The sequence below is a fragment of the Pholcus phalangioides genome, unplaced genomic scaffold, assembly GCF_987345545.1.
Source record: "Pholcus phalangioides strain wild (caught in Gottingen) unplaced genomic scaffold, Ppha-v1.0 ptg000027l_1, whole genome shotgun sequence".
Classification (NCBI taxonomy): domain Eukaryota; kingdom Metazoa; phylum Arthropoda; class Arachnida; order Araneae; family Pholcidae; genus Pholcus; species Pholcus phalangioides.
The window spans coordinates 3,155,775-3,177,255 of NW_028301617.1; the positions used below are offsets into that span (position 1 = coordinate 3,155,775).

Genomic DNA, 21,481 nt, shown 5'->3' on the forward strand with positions numbered 1-21,481 from the left:
TATGACCATCACAATGTCTTTTCTTCCTTCCTAGGAGAACGACCACCATGAAAGTCGGGGGGGGGGGGCCTTGTACAATGTTATTTTCTTCGTTTCCGGGTTTTTTTTTTTCGTTTACTTGTACATGTGTATAGTTAAAAAAAATTTCAATGAGATCTAAGGTACGTAGTTCAAGATATCCGTCCATACGAGTACAAATTGATATACAAATACAACGCGCAAATTGAACAACGAGGTGGCTGACTTAAGAACATCATGTACGTGTAGTGAAACCTGACGTGAAGTTTTTGTTTCTCTGTAATGCTTGTTATGTGTAGTGCTGCCATCAGTTTTTCTAGCTATGAGTGAAGTGTTATGATTGAATGATTTATCGTTGTAGGACTGTTGCTCTCTGTGGCGAGACTTTTTAACGGGGAGATCGGCTCGCATTTGCGCCTTGAAGTTGGGAACCAAAGAAAACCAACTTCATCCAACCACCACTGTTCGGGTTCCGGATCCGAACCCGGATCCTCGCATCGCGAGTCCGTCACTATAACCACTCGACCACCACAGCGGCAATTGATTGATATTAAAGAGTCCTGTCTATTTTCCTATGGGACATATCTGAAAGAAAAAAAAAATCAAAAAGATCTTTCCACGGGCCCTGTCAACCCCCCTCCCCCATGTGGGGGGCCATGACAACGCCACAACAGGCAAAATGCCCAACGGTTCTAATTATGACATAGCTCAAATCGCTATCTATTAAAAAAATTTTTTCACGGGAAAAAAAAACGAAAAACGATAGCATGGGACAAATTTTTTGTGGGAGATAAAATTTTTTATTCCGTTCAAAATACTTTTTTTTTTCCCCATTACCATCAATTGTCCAATAAAAAAAAGACTTTGTTCGAACTTATATGACTTTTCAAATAAGAGCTGCAACGTGATTCGGCAATTTCCGAATGAACGGTCCGCTCTGGAGCGTGAATCAGTATCGACGATGGGAGGAAGATCCATCCACATTGATCATGTCAACATCACGTAAGAAATGAAATGAAAGTGATGTGTTAATGGTGCTACAGATTGTAGGGTTTTTAAACATTTTAGGGGAGAATCTCCCGTGAACGAAACTCAAATGATAGCTGGTAAGTAGTCAATATGTAGCCATTGAAATAATATGGAAATTCTCAATGTAATGTGGAGATATATAAAGTTCTCCCTTATTCTTATCTCGGTAAGTCCTTGGTAGACGTGTATATATATCTCTCTCTCTCGGAATGCTCGGTGGATTTCAATGTGTTAATATAATGGTGGATAGTAATTGATTCATTGTCCTTGTTATTTGTAAGGGGTAAGTTATTTGTCCATTTTTACCTGGAAAGCTGGTTAATCCGGTCAGCGGTCTCTTTAATATTTTCATGTGGTATTCACACTTCCTTATGTTCATCACACCGGATCAGTGTTTTTCGATCGCCATCTGGTTTAACTCATTGACCTCAACTTGTATTCGGCTCCCCACCCCTCATATTTGCCACCATACCTGTAGAAGTATTGGGTTGTTAGACCAGCCAGATGTTTCCTGTAATTTTATGCTTATTCGTAATTCTTAGCATTTACAATACCGAGGAAACACTCACAGAATTGCAGTGACACTTGGGGACTAGAGCAGGGTTTAAGCTGGATAAAAAATCCCTTTCGCGAAAATGGGGGGGGGGGGGCAAAGCTTTAGCAAAATGCTAGGATGCTAAGGGGCCATTCAAGTATTACGTCAGCAGATTTTCAGCCATTTTTGACCCCTCGCCCCCCCTTGTCAGCAAAAGTCAGCAAAACACTGACCCCCTCCACCCGTTGTCAGCAGCTTAGAATATTTCATATCTTCAAAAAGGGTGGTTGATGTCGTAAGCAACCTTCAACCCCCCCCCCCCCTTGTCATCAAAAGTCAGCAAATCCAAAACCCCCTCTCCCCCCTATGCTGACGTAATACTTGAATGACCCCTAATGTAATGATTGATGGTTGGATGTGTACTCGTTGCGTACCTCCTGTACACATTTTTGCAAAAGTGGCTACTACTTTTTTCGTATTCTACGATTTTCTTTTGCATTTTGCGAAAAATGCGACCGTAGCTTAAACTCTGGACTAGACTGGATCCTCAGATGGGGGGTGATCGCCCCTCCCACTCCAAGAGCTGAATAATTGAGGGTAAATTTGTCCCTTTAAAACATGAGATGATAAAATTCATTCCATTATAAGTTTCTTCTCTGACACATTGGCCTGGGTCTGCTCGCTTCCGCTGCTGGAGATGTCTGTCCTTGTTCCATTTGCAGCTGAAGATATCTGCCCCCCTCTGCATTTGCAGCTGAAGATATCTGCCTCAGTTCCATTCGAAGCTGAAGATATACCTCCACTCCATTAAAGATAAAGTTATGAGCTGTTGCTGAGTTGGGATTCTGTCTATTGTGCAGTCTGTCCTGTTCAGCCGAGGGGACATATGGTTAGAAAATATCTCCTCTGCAGCTTAATGGTAGAGCACTCGCCCAGACAGTGAAGAGGTTGGTGGTTTGACTTCCCACAGAGGAATGAAAGGTTTTTTTTGTTTTTTTTTAATTATGGTAGCTATGTATCCAGTCATATTCCCATAGTACTAAATCTCATTATTATGCTCTGTGCACCTCAGAGGTGCATTTGTGGGAGGATGGCCGTAAAGGACTGCAGGATGGCAAATTTAGGGAGAATCTATGTTCAAGAAAATCCAATTAGAACTAGAGGAGGGTGCCAATTCGTGAATCCCCCCCCCCCCTATGCAGAAGAGGTTCATTCTACCTTACCAAGGCCCAAAGTACATCTCGTGTAACAGCATCATGGACCCTGGGCAAAGTGATATTTTGTGAACCCTACCAATTTACGTACTCTCGTGAAACCCCAAAAGCAGAATATACCAAAATCTGTGACGTACGTACATCACAGACAGTGCTGCAACTAGATGTTTGGTCACCCAGGGCAAGTGCACATTTTGATGCTTTATAATGTTGAAGGAGGGGTTTCAGAATAAAATTTGCACCCCCTTGGGTCCAGCGCCAGGGCACGAGACCTGCCCACTCTCTGCCCTAGTTGCGGCCCTGGTCACAGAACAGTCAGTGCTACTGCAGAACAATCTGGAAGAATTTCAAGGAAAACTGTTTGGGAATTTTCACCCACCGAACATTTCCAGTCAGCCAAGGGCTAATTTCAGAGAAATGCAAAACCTTCTCCTTTTAGGTTGGAAGTCATGGTGTAAATCTCTATCATAAGGCCTTTTTAAGCATTACTATTTCAGTTGTGTTAAAACATATCCTGTCAGCGTCCCCACCCCAAGACAGTGGTCTTAGTTCTACCCCTGCCCATAATTCTGCCCCCGCTCTAGGCCTACCTTCCTAGGAATGTGTATCAATTTACATTCTTGCAAAATTCAACCAGATCTCATTCTTGTGAGGCCTCTGTGAGCTCATGCATTAAGACAGCACTGCCTCCGCCCAGGTGCAGATCCAGGACGATGTGACAGGAGAGACAAATTGTCTAAGTTCATTTGATCGTCCTGTATTTTATGGGACAGATACATTTCCCCCATTTTTTATTTAGCTCTTGGGAGGGGTTGGTAGCAGGCCCGTCATTTAGGGGGGGGGCGTCGCCCTCCTTGGCTTTCGAAAATACACTAAAAATGGTGTATATATATATATATATATACATACATTGAGTACATGTGCTTTGTCCCACCCCCCCTGGAAAAAGTTGAAATGACGGCCCTGGTTGGTAGTTTCCATCACCCCCCACTCTTCCCTGGATCTGTGCCTAAGCAAAGGCAGGCATCTTCATTTATGAATGGAGCTGAAGCAGACACTTTCGGCTGCGAATGAAGCCAAACAGACAATGGACATGTGTCTTCAATTGCAAATGGGTATCGGTCCAGTGCATACCCGGCATTTTTGTGTAGGTACACGGGGAATCATCCCACATTTTACGGGCCAGACAAATTTCCCCCCGTATTACTCAGCTTTTGAGAGGGTCGATTGCCCATCCCCTCCCTCTGGATTTGCGATTGCCCCCCCCCCATCCAAAAAGGTGGGTGGGGGGTTTGGACTTGTAAGTTTGAGAGAATCCGATATAAGAGGAGGTATGCACAACGTTTCAAGCCAGAAATATATATATATATACATTGAAACCTGTCTAAGACAGACACTGTATGAGATGGAAACCTGTCTTAAACGGAATAAAATTACAGTCTGTTCAATGATTAGTGATTTTATTTGCACCTTTATAAAACGGAATATTATTTCAGTCTGTTGACATTTCGCTTCGTACAGGTTCTACTGTATATATAGTTGATAAAACTGTATTTTATGATGCATGTCCTAGAAAAGTCGAAAGAAATACTATTGTTTTAAAAATTTTTTGTGGAAAAAAAATGTTTGACGTCTAGATCTTTTTGCAATTTTTCAAGCTCTGGGGATTATAATTGAATACAATCATTTTTGAGTCATAATAATCACCATTGACATATTCAATTGCCACTTACAAAGGGGGGGCGGGGGGCTTAGTGGGCTATAGCCCAGGGCGGCAAGTTTAGAGAGGCGACAAATTTGAGGAATGAGTAGCTGAGAAAATTAGTAGAATGGGGGAAGGGTGGCAAAATTTATATAACCCTAAATAAATCCACATCTGCCGAGCAGTGTCGTCTTAACGCATGGGCTTACCTGGGTCCTCTCAAGAGCAGAGAGGGGAGCCCTCATTAAAATGAGATCTAGTTAAAATTTTCGAGAGTATGCGTATAAACTGGTTATGGACGAGCATTTCTAGTCAGGGGTTCGAAAATATCACTTTTCCAAGGGGCCCTCAATGCTCTTAAGACAGCCCTGGTTCCAAGACAGTGAGAGTGACCAAAAGAAATTGCAAGCACGTGAGTGGGAAAAAGAGTGACTTGGAGCATGGGCATTACCAAAAAAAAGTGACTCAGAGACACAGGTGTACTTACGGGAGTGGGAAGAGGTCAAGCGGGGTACAGCAGAGGGCGACGAATGAAAAGAGTTGTCAAGAAAATTAGATTATAACAATATAATCGGAGATAATATAATCACATTTATTTTTCAATAAAATGAAATTAGCATTTATGTGTCGAATGATATTGTTTAAAATTATGTTTATTCTTCTGCCTTCCAGGATGAAATCATTGGAAAAGGATATCACCAGTTATGCCACGTTGAAAATTTAAGTTCGTCAAGCCATCACGATCAATCATCGAAAGGATTCTTAACGGTTTTTTTTTTAAGTCTGATTTGTTTTTTTTAGTCCTCACTAGCAATCCATTCCTTCCAACTAAGCATGTTGCTCACAAATAGTTAGCAGAAACTATTGCTTATAGAGAAGATATTATCCAATCAAGTATTCGGTATACTCTGCATCTCCCGAGGTCAGGCGGACATGATTTACAGTCATGGCTCGTATACGGCTGTACACATTCAAGATTGTGCTCGTGACTTCACTGGTGTGGTTCATGGTGGGAGCCTTATTGCTCATGTATTATACGGACTGTATCGGCAATAGTGCGCTCTGTGGCGCTAGAACAGAAAGGACTAGAAAACCGCAGAAAGTCGTAGACGAAGCCCAGTTTTCTAAATCGCCAAATGCACCGAGGGGGCCTCTTCATCGGTGGGAACCAGCTGGTAAGCCTAGACTTTTTTTTAATGTTTTGGTAGGAGATATTATTACTAAAAATCTTTTGAGAGTTGACCCTAATAGTTTATTTTTAGTTGACACCTACATATTAAATAATAGGTGGTTAGTTTTCCTCACATAAGCATGGTCAGCGCCAATGTGGTCACCTTTTTTTATCACCTAAATTGGTAACCTTGACTGCCAAATATGTCTGTTAGTTTTAACACCCTTTATTTCTTTCTATTGCCTTAATTTTTTTATATTTTAATTTATACGAAATTTGTTGATTGAATATCGCATATTAATACTTATCAGATTGATTCATGCCGTGAATCACATTTTTTTATCTGCCATCTTGAATTAATCGCCAAGAAAGCAGAGATTGCTTGGCACATCTGACTACGCTTGTGGGAAATTAACTGTACTATTTTTTCGTCTGGGGAAATCTTTCCACTCAAGAGCATGAACTCGATAAATGCAATGCCATAGCTCCAGAACTCTCGTATCTCATGAATTTCGCCTGTAATTGTAAAAAATCCCTACATTTAGGGAACAAAATTATTCCCCCAGAATTTACTTGGAAAAAAAACTGCTGCTTCATATAAGCATTGCGTAAATTGCCGCCATTTCATCAAATCACAAAAATATTTATTTTTTGTGGAGAGAACACAAAATTCACCATAAAAAATTATTTGACATCCGAAATATTAGCTATATGCTTTATCCATATGTCCCGTGTTGGGCCTGACAGAGATGTTTTTGGTTTGCGAGATTTGGTTTTTGAGAGGTAATTTAACCCAAAGACTTTAACCTACTGGTTGACCATGATTAGCAATGGCTTGCATGGTGTCACGGTTTGTGCAACGGTAAAATAGCCCTAAAATTTCTCTTTTACCAATGACATCCTTAAAATGTTTTAAAAAATCCATTTTACATTTATTTTTGTATGGAATTTGGATCCGCTCGAAAACCTCCCGAATTCTCATTCTCCAAAGTTGGCAGCTATGCAATGCTACTTGTCCAAAAAGTTCTCTGAAAGTTTACAAATATTCACCAAAAACGAATTTGTTATTTATATGACTTATTTTTTTTTTAATGCAAACTTGATGCTTATTATACAGACATTTACATTATATTGCGAATCTCTTTTCATTTAGGTGCTTGATCAGTAAGTATGACTAATTTGCTTGTTATTGTTTTCGTTTAATACTATTTTACAGGATGAATTGCGAAATCCCTGTGTAAATGATTATTCCTTTACAAAAACAAAAATAGGTCATTCCGTTTTAGAAATAGGTCATCTCTTTTCGGAGTGATTAATTCCTTTGCCTGCAAAATTATGCAATGCTTACTGAAAAATAGGTCTATATTGCGTCTTGCTTTAACATAATTTCCTACGCACAGGCAACAATGCAAAAATTATTTGAACGGCAGAAATCGTTGATTAGCTGTACCTATACTGAAATACAGGATTATTTTCCGTTCTTTCCCCCAGAGTTTTCGGCCACTGTCACCTATTTATTATTGTGTCAGGTCTGGATGGGAGTCAGCAACAGCTCGCTGCAGAGAAACTTCTGGTGGGGCGGGGGGAGAGATTGCACTTCAGAATTACTTTTACTTAAGGGGCCATTCAAGTATTACATCAGCAGATCTTTAGCCATTTTTGACCCCCCTCCCCTACCGTCAGCAAAACACTGACCCCCCCCCCCCATCAGAAAAATTTCGTCTACTCTGTCCCTTACCCCCTCCTAATGCATATTGGGATCAGAGACGTACATGGGAGTGGGGTGGAGGAAAAATGGCCTCCATGACCCTGCCCGATGATCAATTTTTTTTTTGATGAAAAAAAATATTTAAATAAAATTACAATTTCAGAAGAAAATACTTTTATGTATTATTATAATCAATTTGTTAACTTCAATGCTGTTTGAAGGCTAAGAACTAAAATTTCTCTTGAAGAAATTCATTGTGACCCACCCTCTAAGCTATATATATGCTAAACCCATGGCCCACGAGCCAAATGTGGCCCTTGGGCTGATCTGATGTGTCCTGCCACCTAAAACCTAATTTTGTAAAAATGAACTAAGTGGCTCATTTACAGAACTCCAAGTCACCTATGGCACAATTCCAGAGCATTCAAGCGGCTTGTGGCGTATTTTCAGATCACTAAAGTAGACCTGTGGTACATTCAAGTATCACTTAAGTGACTGGCGGCACAGTTCAAGAACACTTGAGTGACCAGCGGCATAGTTCCAGAAGACTTAAGCAGTCTGTGGCGCATTTAGAAATCTCTTATGTAACATGTGGCACAGTTTTGGAGCTCTTAAACGGCCTGCAGTGCAGTTCTGCATCACTCAAGTTACCCATGGCACATCTACAGATTACTTCCTTACTTATTCCCAGAACGCAGGCACAGTTCCAGAGCACTTAGCGGCCCACGACCCATTTCTAAAACACTTAAGCGGTACACATTTACTGATTATTTGAAGGGTCCATGGAACATTTGGTGATCATCAAAGTGGCTCCATGGAGTCAATAGGAAGAATGTTTGTTCAGGTGCCCACAAACTAGGAAAAGGGTTTTCCTCGTTTTTGGCACGCCAAAAAAGATGGCATTGAGAATATTTCATATTTTTTATAAAGGGTGAATGATGACATAAGCATTTCATCCCCCACCATCATCAAAAGTTTGGCAAATCCGAAACCTCCCCCCCCCCCATGGATGCTGACGTTATACTTGAATGACCCCCTGATCTGTATTTTAAGGGACACATTTTTTTCTCTTCAAATTAGTGCTTTGGCTGATATATTTTTGAATTTTTATCAAATTCATCCGATTAATAGTGCAGTGTGATCTCTCACTTATATACGTTTCTCTCAGTTATAAGACAGTTTTCTGCATTCCCGGTCAGAGATTTAGCATAAAAATGCTATTCACTTATACGTCTTTTTTCCTTGTTCCCTTGCACTGATGCGAAAGTAAGAGATCACTGTAATTCATAACATTAAATTTGTATCTTGAATCCATTTTATGAATTAAATTAAGCACTATTTCAAGAGGGAGGCTCACACACACACTGCTCTCTTTAAGAGCCACCCCCTGGTAGAATTCTGGTTAATATGACGTGATTGTCTTTTCCTGAATCATCTCTAAACATAAGGACACAGTCATAGGAGGAAAACCCTGAGAAATTCAGGAGATGCAATATTAAGATTTTGAATATAGAACCTCGATTATTAGTTCCTAGGTACTATTATTCACTTAGTTTAGGTGGAACAGACTTGGTAATTGTTGCCACCTGGTAGCCCTGTAATATCTTAATAAATTTCTTGTTTGGCAGGCTTATATTCAAATTTATGTCTTAACGAGAAAAGCAAGTCTGGTTTTTTAATTATTCTTTCTTCCCATGTGCAAGAAATGACTAAAATGCAACAAGAATTGACAGATAATGTTTATTTGTGTTAATCATTGTGTGAAATTCTTAAATAGTAACTTTTTTTTTGCTCAAGACAATTGTTTCGTGAATTTCTCTCTCATCCACACAGCAATGTTAAAACATTTTTTCTTAATTCATTGCGCAGAGCTTAAAAAAAATCCGTCGAAATGGCCTGGTGAACTGGGCAAGCCAGTTGTCATCTCCAGCGATGAAGAGATACTCAAGAACGAGAAGTTCAAGCTGAACCAGTTTAATTTGTTGGCCAGCGACAGGATCGCACTTAACAGGAGCTTGAGTGATGTCAGGATGGAAGGGTGAGAGCAAACGGATACTTTCTTGTATTCATCTCTCAAATATTGTCACATTAAGGTTGAGAAAAAAGAAAATTCTGTCAATTGCTTTTGTTTAAAAAATACAGTGGTGCCTTGTGATTTGGCAGTAATCAGTTGCCAAACATGGCAAATCACGACAGTGTTTCTGCCTGTCTCTCCAGGAATCTCATTCATGTGCAGTCCAAAGGAATTTAAGCATCTAATTGGGGAACTTGGAATTGCGAGGCACCACTGTACTATTCATATTGATTCAAAGATTTATGTTTTTGACTTATTCATATTTCAATTGATGTTGAATGTGATAGGATCTGAATTCATTGCTGTTCTGATGGATACAGTTTTTCGATCATCGTTTCAGGTGCAAAAGAAAAGAGTATTCCCAATACCTACCCACTACCAGTATTGTGATAGTTTTCCATAACGAAGCCTGGTCCACTTTACTACGGACTGTGTACAGTGTTATTCGAACATCCCCTCGTTCACTTTTAGCAGAGATTATTCTTGTAGATGACGCTAGTGAAAGAGGTTTGTGATTATAACCTTCCAGTTGTTTTTTTTCTGTTATTGCTTTTATTTTTCAGTCTGTTTATTTACTGAAATGCTTATCGCTATTTAAATTACAATGTTTTAGATTATCTCGGTAAGAAGTTGGAGAAGTATGTAGCGACGCTGGACGTTCCTACTAAAGTGAGCATACATTTTTATATGCCATTTATATTGTGTCTATATCAATGAAGTTGTAGATGAAATCTCTGCTCAGTTAACTACTTCACCAAACACCAACTTGGGTCGTATCGTTATGTTTACTGCACAACACCTACACAATTTACTGCCATTAATGAGATGGGTTGGAGATGAAGGTACTATCTATTGGTGGTCACCTCAAGTTTGTTAGGGAAAATATCTTATCCATATCTTCCCTCGGGTTTTAACCTAGGACCGTAACAGCAACCTTGCCAGGTTGACTGTGTTGCAAGTAAACATGATATAGTTTAATTCTATATGCCAGAGGTAAAGGACACTATGTTCATTTTCATCAATATTGGGATAACGTTATTAATTTGCAGTATTTTTGTTACATTATACATAGGCGTAAGACACCAAGTCATATTTCAATAAACAAAGATATTCAATTTATGAAAAAAAGAAGCGAGCTCCATAGAAAGACACAAAAAAAAAAAACTTTAAATGGCTCGCCTGCAAAATTTATCTTTTGTGATATGGTGCCCTTTATCTCAGGCATACAAAATTATTAAATTGTATATTTTATGCTGTTCAGAACTAAATGGCTTGGCAAATAAATTCGTCCGCCCAACACCATCTATGGAAAAAATATTGACATGAAGAATTGACTTAGAAAATGTATGCTTTATTATTTTTTTTATTTCCCGCTGTAGGTTATGAGAACTGGCAAGAGGTCTGGCCTGATTAGGGCAAGGTTACTAGGCGCTGGTGTTGCTGTTGGCCAAGTTATAACATTCCTTGATGCACATTGTGAATGTACAGTTGGTTGGTTGGAGCCTCTGCTGGACAGAATAGCTGAAGACAGGTAAGAACTACTCAATGCATGGAACATATGTGACTAGATTGAATAGCTAGACTATTTCTATGTTTTTATTCACAGTTTGGTTAGGAAGAGTATTTGCTGACCATCTTTGCTAGTAAAAATGGCTTTTCTTTTCGAGTGTCTTGTGTGATTTTTCATAACCTATTTTTGCTCTCATTAAGTAACCTGTTGTTGAATTCATTAAATGAAATGATTCATTCTTATGAAAGAGTTGTGCATATTTTTATGAAAACAATTTCTTGTAGGACTCGTGTGGTATGCCCAATCATAGATGTTATCAGCGACGAGACCTTCGAATATGTTCCTGCATCTGACATGACATGGGGCGGTTTCAACTGGAAGTTGAATTTCCGGTGGTACAGAGTGCCTCAGAGAGAAGTTGACCGGAGAGGTGGTGATAGGACACTTCCTTTGAAGTAATTAGTGTTATAACATTTTGTAAAGCCTAAAGAGAATATACTGTATTGTCTGCCTTCTGTTCATGTATCAGGGCTTGATAAATCGAAAAAAAAAGTTAGGCTTCAGCCAGATTTTTTAGGAGCCACACATTTTTTCCCAAAATCAGTTTTTCCCTCCAACTTTTTAAGATTTCTCTGTATCATTTTCCCTTATTAGTAGAGACACCTACATTAATTCAGAGAATTTGGTGTTGCCCTTAGGCTCCAATTTAATTGCACAAAAAGTATTTTAGGTGCCAATTCCATTTTTTTAGTTGTGGTGTCAACCTGGACAGACCTGGCTGTACATTTTAAATGTCAAATGACTTCAGTATTGCTCAAATCTGAAAAACTATCAGAAAGCAGAAAATTTTCATGTGTTCATCAAATGTAATTCATATTATTTTAAAACCCATTCAATCTGTTATAAAAAAATAAATTTATTTTCTTTGAAGGACACCTACGATGGCCGGTGGACTGTTTTCCATCGATCGTGATTATTTTGAAGAGATTGGGAAGTATGATGAAGGCATGGAAATCTGGGGAGGGGAAAATCTAGAATTATCATTCCGTGTAAGTAATAGTGTCTCAATCGCTTGACATTCATTGATATTTTGTGTCTGAGCAGCATACTCGTAAATGTTATTCATGTGAAACAGAGTGAGTAATTGTTCTCCCCCCCCCCCCTCCATATTTGATTTGAATGAATTTATTATAACATGAAACTAAAAGTGAATTTGTTTAAAAGTCTGGTTGTGGGTGAAATTGAGAATGTTTGCATGTTTCACAAAATTTTTTTTTCTTTCTCTTCCTGTGTTTAGATTTGGATGTGTGGTGGTACACTAGAGATAGTCACATGCTCACATGTTGGTCATGTTTTCCGCAAATCAACGCCATATACATTCCCTGGTGGAACAAGCAAGATAGTCAATCATAATAACGCGAGGCTAGCAGAGGTTTGGCTGGATGAGTGGAAAGAATTTTACTATGCAATAAACCCTGGTAACTATCGTTGGTTTTCCTATATTTTCAGGTGAAGAAATTGAATGCTGGATTTTTAATAAGAATGAGAAGTTGTCCGTCTTGTATTCTCAGATATAAATCATTGGTTTTATATACAGTCAAACCCAATTTATAGTTCAACCCCAATTCATCGGAGGAAATCAACAATCAAATTGATCAGGAGCATAAACACACTTGAAATGATAAATTTTAAAAGCGACTTAAGGGAAAACAAGAGGGGGGTTGTTGTGACAACTTATTTCTGACATCAATTGAAAAAAAAAAAAAAAACCCACATAAACTTAAGAATAAAGTCAAGGATGCGTGACAAAAAAAATTGTTTGATACATCCAACATTTTTTTATCAAATTCAGTCAACATTGCCATTGTTTCGATAATCGAAAACCCCCTTTCTTCAGGTGACCCACTATTCTATACTTATCAAGATGAAACAGAAACTTGATGTAACTTTTTTTTTACTGGAACATAAACATACAGACAGTATTTTATGGTATTGGTGTAAACCAGTGATTCCCAACGTGGGCGTTAACACCCCTAGGGAGCGATGGAATGTTCCAGGGGGGCGGTAGAAGCTACGGGCGTAACACAAGATCCTATGGGTTGGATTGCAATGGGGGGGGGGGGCGTTGGGAGAAAAAAAATTTCTGTAGAAAGGGGCAATGGGACAAAAAAGGTTGGGAAACTATGGTGTAAACCGATTGGCCACTCTAAATGGATTTATTTTCTCCTTTACTCAAAAATTAACATTCCTTTCCCCTCCCCTTTTTTTTTGTCTCTAAAGAAAGGCTGAAGATCAATTACTGGGAAGTCAAATCTTCGGATTGTGGTAATGAGAAATAAGAAATTTTTTTTTGGGTAGTTCAAAAATTTGTTGTTATACCGAGGTTTTTTATTCATTAAATAGGGAATTTAACCTCTATTTTTGCCAGAAAAGATATTCAGGAAAAAATCAAGGAATTTGTTAAATTGGGGTCCAACTGTATTTAAAAAAAGGGTTTGAGAGTATTTAATGAAATTTCTTGAGGAATCTTTAAGGTTGGATATTTCCGACCTGGTGCAGCGGTCCACAACCGTTTTGCTTAATGGAGTTTTTAAAAATTTCTTTGGTGTGCCCCCCAGCCCTACCCATATCCATCATGCCACTATTGAAACATACTAAATTTAAATATTTTTTCCTTTAAATAAAAAATAGTGCAATTTTTTTCTATTAATTGTCACTATGTTTTATAACTGTTTTTTCATCATAAAATGAATGTGTAAGGTATATAATTTTTTTAATCGCAATTTACTGGGGCCCATCTAAGACTTCACTGTGCATAGTTGCATAGGCTAAACATGCCTAAGACAAGCTTTGATAGTAGTGGCCATATTGTTAGGGATTATTTATCAAGTTCTGGAAACGAGTAAATGCGCGAAGATCAAATACAGGACTTTACAAATTTTTCTCACTGAATAAAAATTTACACTGTTTTGAAGTGGCAATTCAAATATGCCCAGCGATGCAACACATTAATATGGGGAACCTATGTAAGTTTAACTTCTCGGCCTCTCTTCTCCCTCAGTGTGAATTTCAGCTGCCTGTTATGAGCAAAGGGAACCTTCTTGAACAATTGCAAGAATTTTCGTTCCTCCCATACTATCACCAAGCTTCTAACCAAGTTACTAACATTATCAATGTTGCTAAGTTCATTACTAACAGTGTGATTTACAGGAAATAAGCCATTTCACATTGAATTATTGTTTCTATATAGTAAAAATGCTATTTACATTATTTACAAGTAAAAATTAATATAATTAATAATAAATATAGTGCTATTTACAGAAATTTCGTAACAATGTCCTTGAGGAACTCTGTGTGTAAACTCTGTAAGATAGCTTCTGAAGACTGTGTTAGAGTGAAACCCTACTGTGAAAATACATTTTTATATGGGAATTTTTCTTGATTTTCCAACCCTGTTGGAGCTTGTTATGTGTGAATGTAGTGGGGGAAGGGTTAACTTTGTAAAAGTAACTTTGTGTCATGTTCTCAGCATTGAAATCAAAACGTTCTTGAAATGTGGATTACTTTCTGAATCTATAGAAATTTTATCATTTGTTTCGCCTCTTTTTTTTTTGTAGGTGCTAGAGAAACAGATTCTGGCGATGTTTCTGAAAGAACACAATTACGTGAGAGACTAAAGTGCAAGAGCTTCAAATGGTACCTGGAAAACATTTACCCAGAATCACAAATGCCTTTGGATTATTATTATCTTGGAGAAGTGAGTTTGTTTGCTTTTCTCACTCTTGCTCATAATTTACAATTGATACAAGGTGAACAAAAATGTTCTTGCCGCTTTTTTTACCTTCAATCTTCAGAAACAAAGATATACAGAAAATGTTGCATGCATTATTAATTCTTAAAATAGTCCACACGTTTTGCATTAATAACCTTTTGTGCCTTTTGTGTTCATTCAGATGTAAATATTTGCAGTCTACGGGAAGCAAAGTGTCTGCAGAGTTTTTCTGTGGCAATTCTGTTCTATTTCTGTAAGATTTACCCACAAAGGAATAGGAAAATTCCCCCATAAACAAAATTGGGGAAGCTGGGCTGGCCATAGACTAGTAGCGGTCTCAACTAAGGAGGCTTTGGCTGTCCCCTCCCCCCACCAAAAGAGATGAAATTAAATTTAACTTAAAAAATTTACATTTTAAACATCTTTGTAAAAAAATTGGAATATATAAGAAAGAACAACTTTTTGTGCTGTTTTCATTCATTTCTATAAATTCAAAATGTTTTTGGAAGCTAGTGACTCAATATTTATTTCTCTGGAAGTGCCCCCCTCTGCCCCTTCAAAGGTAAGTCCTACATAAGCCCTTGGGCTCCTCTTTTCTCCCATCGAGTAGAAGCATCCTAGTGCAGGAGTTCTCAAATTTTTTCCACTAACAGTGTCCCTTTCCCTAATCAATGCTTATCTACAATTCCCTGGAGCAGTTTAAAAAGAATCTGTTTGAAAAACATTTATCAGGGCTGCCGCTCTGTGTTGTGCCTGATAAAGGTTGATAGCGCACAGTTCGAGAACCCCTGCCTTGTGGAAATAGGCCTATATAAATGGTTAGTCTGGCTAACTGAACTGCTAGGGCAATCTTGCTGATGTTTTTACCCACATTAGAATTGATTAAATACACAGTAATTAGCTTATGTTTTTAGTTTTGAGCATTGCTCAGTGAAGTGGTGAGTAATGATATACTGTAAGTTATCGATTTTGTTTGTGAGTACTGGTAACTTACAAGTATAAAAACATTTGTATCGCTGTGATATGAGGGTATATCAGTGTAAAAAAAGTCAGTTTACAAGTGAGGACTGTTTTATAATCGCCATTTAATAGGGTTTGTTATTCACGATCACTTTATGAATCAGTACAAAAAGAGTCAGAATTTTTTTTTATTCTTTACTCTGTAATTTAGAACTAACTGGGATTCTTGTCATTGTTGACTTCGATTTTCTTCAATTTTCATACCCAGGTGCTAACATAATCATTAAATTCCCCTTCCCCTGTACCTTGTCATAAAAAGCCAGTGAAAATGGGAGCTCACCCCATTTATGCTTACATGATACTTGAATAGCTCCTTAACCAATGCTGGCCCATTCTGCTCCACTGCACACTTTCCAACTGCTGCGAGTACAGTATCAGAATGATGTTAGATAAAATGTTAGTGACCTATATAAAGTTGAGCACAGCGAATAGGTGTTTTTTTATACATATTATAATTGATATTATTTTATTAATTCCGGAATCACATGTGGGAGATAGCGCACTAACCATTTTCAAATCCCCTCTCTACGGAATCATTGTAATATACATCCCCTCAAAAAATATTTCAGAGGAAGAAAATTTTGAAAGAGAAATTTGGGTTTTTTTTCCTTTACTCACACAAAATACAGTCATAATACAGCTAAAGAATTACAGTAATTTTTTTGACCAACAAAGATTTTTTTTCTGTGGTTTTTCAGCCTCAGCTAACAAATATGGGTTTAGCTAATGAGCATTTTTTGTTGATATGGATGTACATGCTAACTTAACACAGCTACGAGCTGACCAAATAACAAATGGATGGGGATGCCTACAAACTTGACTGGGTTGTGTCAACACCAGCTTTAGTAGATTGAAGCTGGTGTTGGTTATGCTAATAGTGTAAAATAAGATCTTCAATACCTTATCCTCCTGTAAATTCTAATTTATCCAATTTTGAAGCTTTTAATTTTAGCCGTTTTGATGTTTCATAAAAACTCATCTTTAAATTTTGAGCTATATCTAGAACAAATTAAGTGATTTTGTATGGAAATCTGAGAGAAATCACATTTTGGCTAACAAAGATTTCAGCTAACAAATGCGATTTTGGAAAAATTATTTTTATTAGCCATGGTATATCACTGTATTTGTAGGGTTTCTTATTACCTCGAATAGGCGCACATGCACACACTTGGTATAGCAATAGAAGTGGAATAATAGTATTTTGTAATTCTTCCATACAACTTCTGATGTAATTAAACATCAAGAACATTCAACAGGTTAAAAGCAATGTCTTCAGTGCCCATTTTGACCATTTTCGTAGTGGGCATTTATTATTTATCGGTGATAATGTCCTTTTCTCCTCCTTATCATGCCAAAAACTGAAACTTTGTTTTTGTCACCTTGTGTGAACTACAATCTTCAAACTCTTATTCGTGAAACTTGATTGGAATGGTACTGAGAGATTGCATCAGTGAATCCACAATTCATCCAATGAAGCATGGAAAATTATATGTGGCATATTTTGCATTGCTGATCTTTGTGAACTACATTGTATTTTTTTTTTAATTTTTTCCCAGATCAAAAACTTGGAAACTGCAAACTGTTTAGATACTTTTGGACGCAAGAGCGGCGAGAATGTTGCCATGGGAGGCTGTCATGGTCTGGGAGGAAATCAAGTACATGTCACAAATATAAATTATAACCTTGCTTTTTTTTCTATTTTATTTATTTTGTATTATATGTTTGAATCAAACATTCATGAATCTATTGCACTTTTGAAGGTTTTTGCTTATACGAAGCGGCAACAAATCATGTCAGATGATAGCTGTCTTGATGCTGCTTCCAAGAATGGCCCAGTGAAGCTTTTGCGCTGCCATGGTATGGGTGGAAATCAAATGTGGGCGTATGACAAAGAGGTCAGTATTGATATATGCTTACAGTGTGGTTTTTCTCTTATTTAATGCTAAAACCTCATGAGAAGTTTAAAAAACCCAAATACTCCTAAAAACTGTGCACATATTTAGAAAGTGCAGAAAAAATCATATGAAGTGATAACATTTTCATTTAGAATATCTGGATTTTATGACATGCTACAAGGAATGAAAGATTGGTCAAGTTCAAAATCCAATTGTTTGCTGAAAATTGTAACCGCAAATTTCCCAAATATACTTCGGGCTAGAATCGGTCGAATTTACCAAAAACTTATCAATTGTACCAGCTTTTTCAATAGTTTATTGTAGGCCAATAAACTATATCAGTGTTTTAGTTGAGAAATTTAGCCTTTTGTTCACCATACATCACTAAAATCAGCGTTTGTCAAAGTAGGCATTTTAGTAGATTTTGGCTACAATTTAATTTTGTACTTCACCAATCTCTCATGGTTTGTAACTCACCATTTTATCCAGATAGTCTGATAGAGGGTATGTCACCTAATAAGATTTTTTCTAGAAAATCAAATTGTCGACAATATCTACTTAGAGATGAACGCCAATTTCAGTGATGTATTGCAAACAAAAGGCTAAATTTCTCCTGAACCAGATCACTGATACGGCTTATTGTGGGCTCTTTTGAAAGCTGATGCAAAGGAAAGGTTTTTGGTAGATTTTCCTGATTGTAGCTATATAATTATGTAGAAGGATGTTTGTGGAATTGGCGATTAAAAGTTTTAATTATAATTCAATTTTGAACTTCGGCAAACTTTCAGTGCTTGTAGCTTGCCAATAAATCCTGATATTTTGATGAAAATGGTGTCACCTTGTAGGATTTTTCTGCTCTTTTGAAATATATGTGTTTAGTTTGTGTGCAGATCTTTTAGAAACTTCACAAATTCAGATTTTTTTCAGACTTGACACATTTTTTCCACCATAACTCAAATGGTTTGAGGTAGAACAGAGTTGGAGAGTTGGTAGAGAGTTTCATGTTCCATTTGAGCTCATCTATCACTCCCTTTCATTTGGCACAACAGGTCACGTTCACCCTGTATAAGGGTCTTTAAATTTTTGTAATTCTCCCTTGTAGCAAAAACATATTAAGCATGTCTAATCTATATCTATGGTTTTGACCCTGTATTCCCATCAATGAATGTACCATATTCCCTTTGACCAAGCCAATTGTTTACGTCTTCTTAATCGTACATGCATTTTGTACACATTCCTCTGTGGAAAACTATCCACCAATTATCTGTCAATGTCTTGCTGTAAGACAGCGGTTCTCAACCTCTTCTGACTCGTGGAGCCCTTTTCAGCGTATAATTTCTATGGCGGAGCCCTGTTTAACTCGAGGAGCCCTTTTCAGCGTATAATTTCTATGGCGGAGCCCTGTTTAACTCGAGGAGCCCTTTTTAGTATATTATTTATATGGCGGTACCATTTAGGCTTCTTTTTTTGTTTGTTTATCAAATTTATTGATTTATTTTACTATCCTGATTTATTTTATCTATTAACCAGTGCTCCGCGGAGCACCGGTTGAGAACCGCTGTTGTAAGATAAGTCCATCCAGAGTTGTACTGTATATTAATTTTCTAGTAAGGTCTAGTTCAAACGTGAAAACGTAAGAGGGAAGGTAGTTGTGTTCACCAAGACAATAAAATGTTATCGACAATGATAACAAACATGAGTTTGTCCCTCCGCTTTCACTTTATGTTTCGATTCCAAGTTAACATTCCTCTGGTGTCATCTACCCATGGGTGCCGTTTGAGACACTCTGTCGATTTTGTTTACTCTAAGCTGCAACATTTAGTTATGCATTTTCTTACATTTTTCAAGGCAGTTTCCTAAACCGAGAGAGCTGTAGATTTTGCATTATTGGAATCAAATTCTCTTCAGTTAATAGTTTCTTTTGGATATTGTCTTCCTTCAAGCCCACGACAAACAATGTGATAGGTTATTGATCCACCGTGGAGTTGATTGCTCTCAAAGAACTTTTACTATTTGGTCATCTTGTTCGCCATCTGATTCAAATGTTCTCATAACATGGTGACATTCTCTTGGTAGGACTTCATGGGTGGGAGTTTTGGACCATCTAGATTCTTTAGGATTCCATATATCAACTAGTTGAGCTCATGTAGCCATCTAAAAATGTTGGTTTCGTTTTTTTTTAAATCCTCATTGCAAATTTATTATCATTATAAATGATACAGCTTTTATGCAACTACTTTACTTGAAATAAAAATCCAAGCAAGTACACTACTTTCCACAAGCCAAGGAAGCCGTGCCATCTCATGAACTACCGAAAACACACGACAATTAACATAAAGTATGATTAGCGCCATCTTTTAGTCCCAAATACGGCTACGTGCATAATAATCTGGAGGTTTTCTATAGCTGTGTGTGTGTGTGTGTGAAGTTTCATTGATTGTATTTGAAGTTATGAGACATTGATCGATCCTAAAGATTTTTTTTTTCCAGGAACAAACAATAGTTCACAGTCAGACTGGCCAGTGTCTCGATAAACCGGATGATTCTGAAACCACTTTACCCACCCTCAAAAAGTGCAGTGGCAGACAATCCCAGAAATGGATCATGCATGACAGTTTCAAATGGCAAGCCTCATCGTAACGACGTTCCAAGAGTCTTTCCAATCCGAAAACTCGTAGCGTTCTACTCAACGAGCGAGCGACAAATAAGAATAAAGTTCCAAATCTGTGATCTGGCCCTTAGTACAAGGTGTCTGTCTGTGTGAGTGGGTGTGTGATAGTGTGTGTGTTTCTACCAGCGAGACATTCAATCGTGGATAATGTTGTTTGTCTGTTTAAAAAATAAAAACGCTTAACTCGTGTAAGTTGCCAGCCAGTCGAAAACAAAAACTTTTGAGATTTGCCAAAATGTGCTGAATGCCATTTTGTATTGCTTCTTTTTTTTTCTTTTGATTTTGAAACAGTATCTGGAAAAATGTCACGAATTTTTATTGTTCGTTTCCCAAGCGTATTGGGAAAATATACTTAAGCTTTTTTTAGTTTGTAAAAAATGCTTTTTCTTCCTGCATTCCCTGTCGGCTGGATTCACTGCAATGTTTGTGGATTTATTTCATGTCGATTCATTCCTCTTTTTTGTGCTCTGAGAAAGCTCGTCTTTATTTCCCATCTCAATGAAGTATTACGTTATTATTATTATATATTCGTAATGAATAAGTTCCTGTATTTATATGTATTATTTAATTCGTCTCGGAATATATTGCTTGTAGAACTCACTCAGGACACTATTTATAGGTGTATCGGAGATTTAAAAAAAATAAACACATACATGAGCCAAATATTTGTATACCAAGGAAACCAACGCTCTAATATTGAACAGGTTTCGAGAAATTGTATGTACTATATATGATATACATATTATATATATATACCCGCCACCCCTTTTTTTTATTCCTTTGAAATGCGAGATTCATGACATTCCAGTTGTTGGTTAATAGTTTTTTCTTTGTTGGGTTTTTTTTGTGTATATTGGAAAGCGAGGGTTTTTTTTCTCTCCCAAATTTCAATTTTTTTCTTAAATGGTTTTTGGTTTAATAAAAATGTTTCTTACGGAATGTTGATGTTTTTTATTGCTGATGAATTTTGAGCAATGGATATGATTGGATCAAGGCAGTGTGACCTGCACAATGGAAGGTAAAAGTCAAAAGGGCCATTGACTTTTAAATTGACCAGTAAGTTGAAAAATTTTTGGATATGTAGAATAATTTTTTTGATATACAGTGGAACATACGGTTAATTCGAATTTTAGATAATTTGAACTCCCCCTTCAGGTTTCGT

General features: G+C 37.4%; 1 protein-coding gene across 1 annotated transcript; it reads left to right on the forward strand.

Moving 5' to 3' along the window:
* The first annotated feature begins 919 nt into the window (after positions 1–919).
* Pgant5 (polypeptide N-acetylgalactosaminyltransferase 5) lies at positions 920–21,258 on the forward strand. The gene is made up of 13 exons (XM_089251522.1): positions 920–1,124; positions 5,171–5,673; positions 9,247–9,415; positions 9,792–9,958; positions 10,065–10,120; positions 10,831–10,982; positions 11,246–11,416; positions 11,893–12,010; positions 12,259–12,439; positions 14,579–14,718; positions 17,310–17,408; positions 17,514–17,648; positions 20,139–21,258. The coding sequence occupies exons 2-13, from the start codon at positions 5,445–5,447 to the stop codon at positions 20,286–20,288; spliced, it is 1,767 nt and encodes a 588-aa protein (XP_089107648.1). The 5' UTR covers positions 920–1,124; positions 5,171–5,444; the 3' UTR covers positions 20,289–21,258.
* Positions 21,259–21,481: the final 223 nt, after the last annotated feature.

Bases quoted from the DNA above. Each gene is read 5' to 3' on its own strand.
- Pgant5 (XM_089251522.1), top strand. From the start codon at position 5,445: ATGGCTCGTATACGGCTGTACACATTCAAGATTGTGCTCGTGACTTCA. The intron at 10,983-11,245 runs GTAAGAACTACT...AATTTCTTGTAG, and splicing joins GACAGAATAGCTGAAGACAG to GACTCGTGTGGTATGCCCAA. The intron at 17,649-20,138 runs GTCAGTATTGAT...TTTTTTTTCCAG, and splicing joins TGTGGGCGTATGACAAAGAG to GAACAAACAATAGTTCACAG.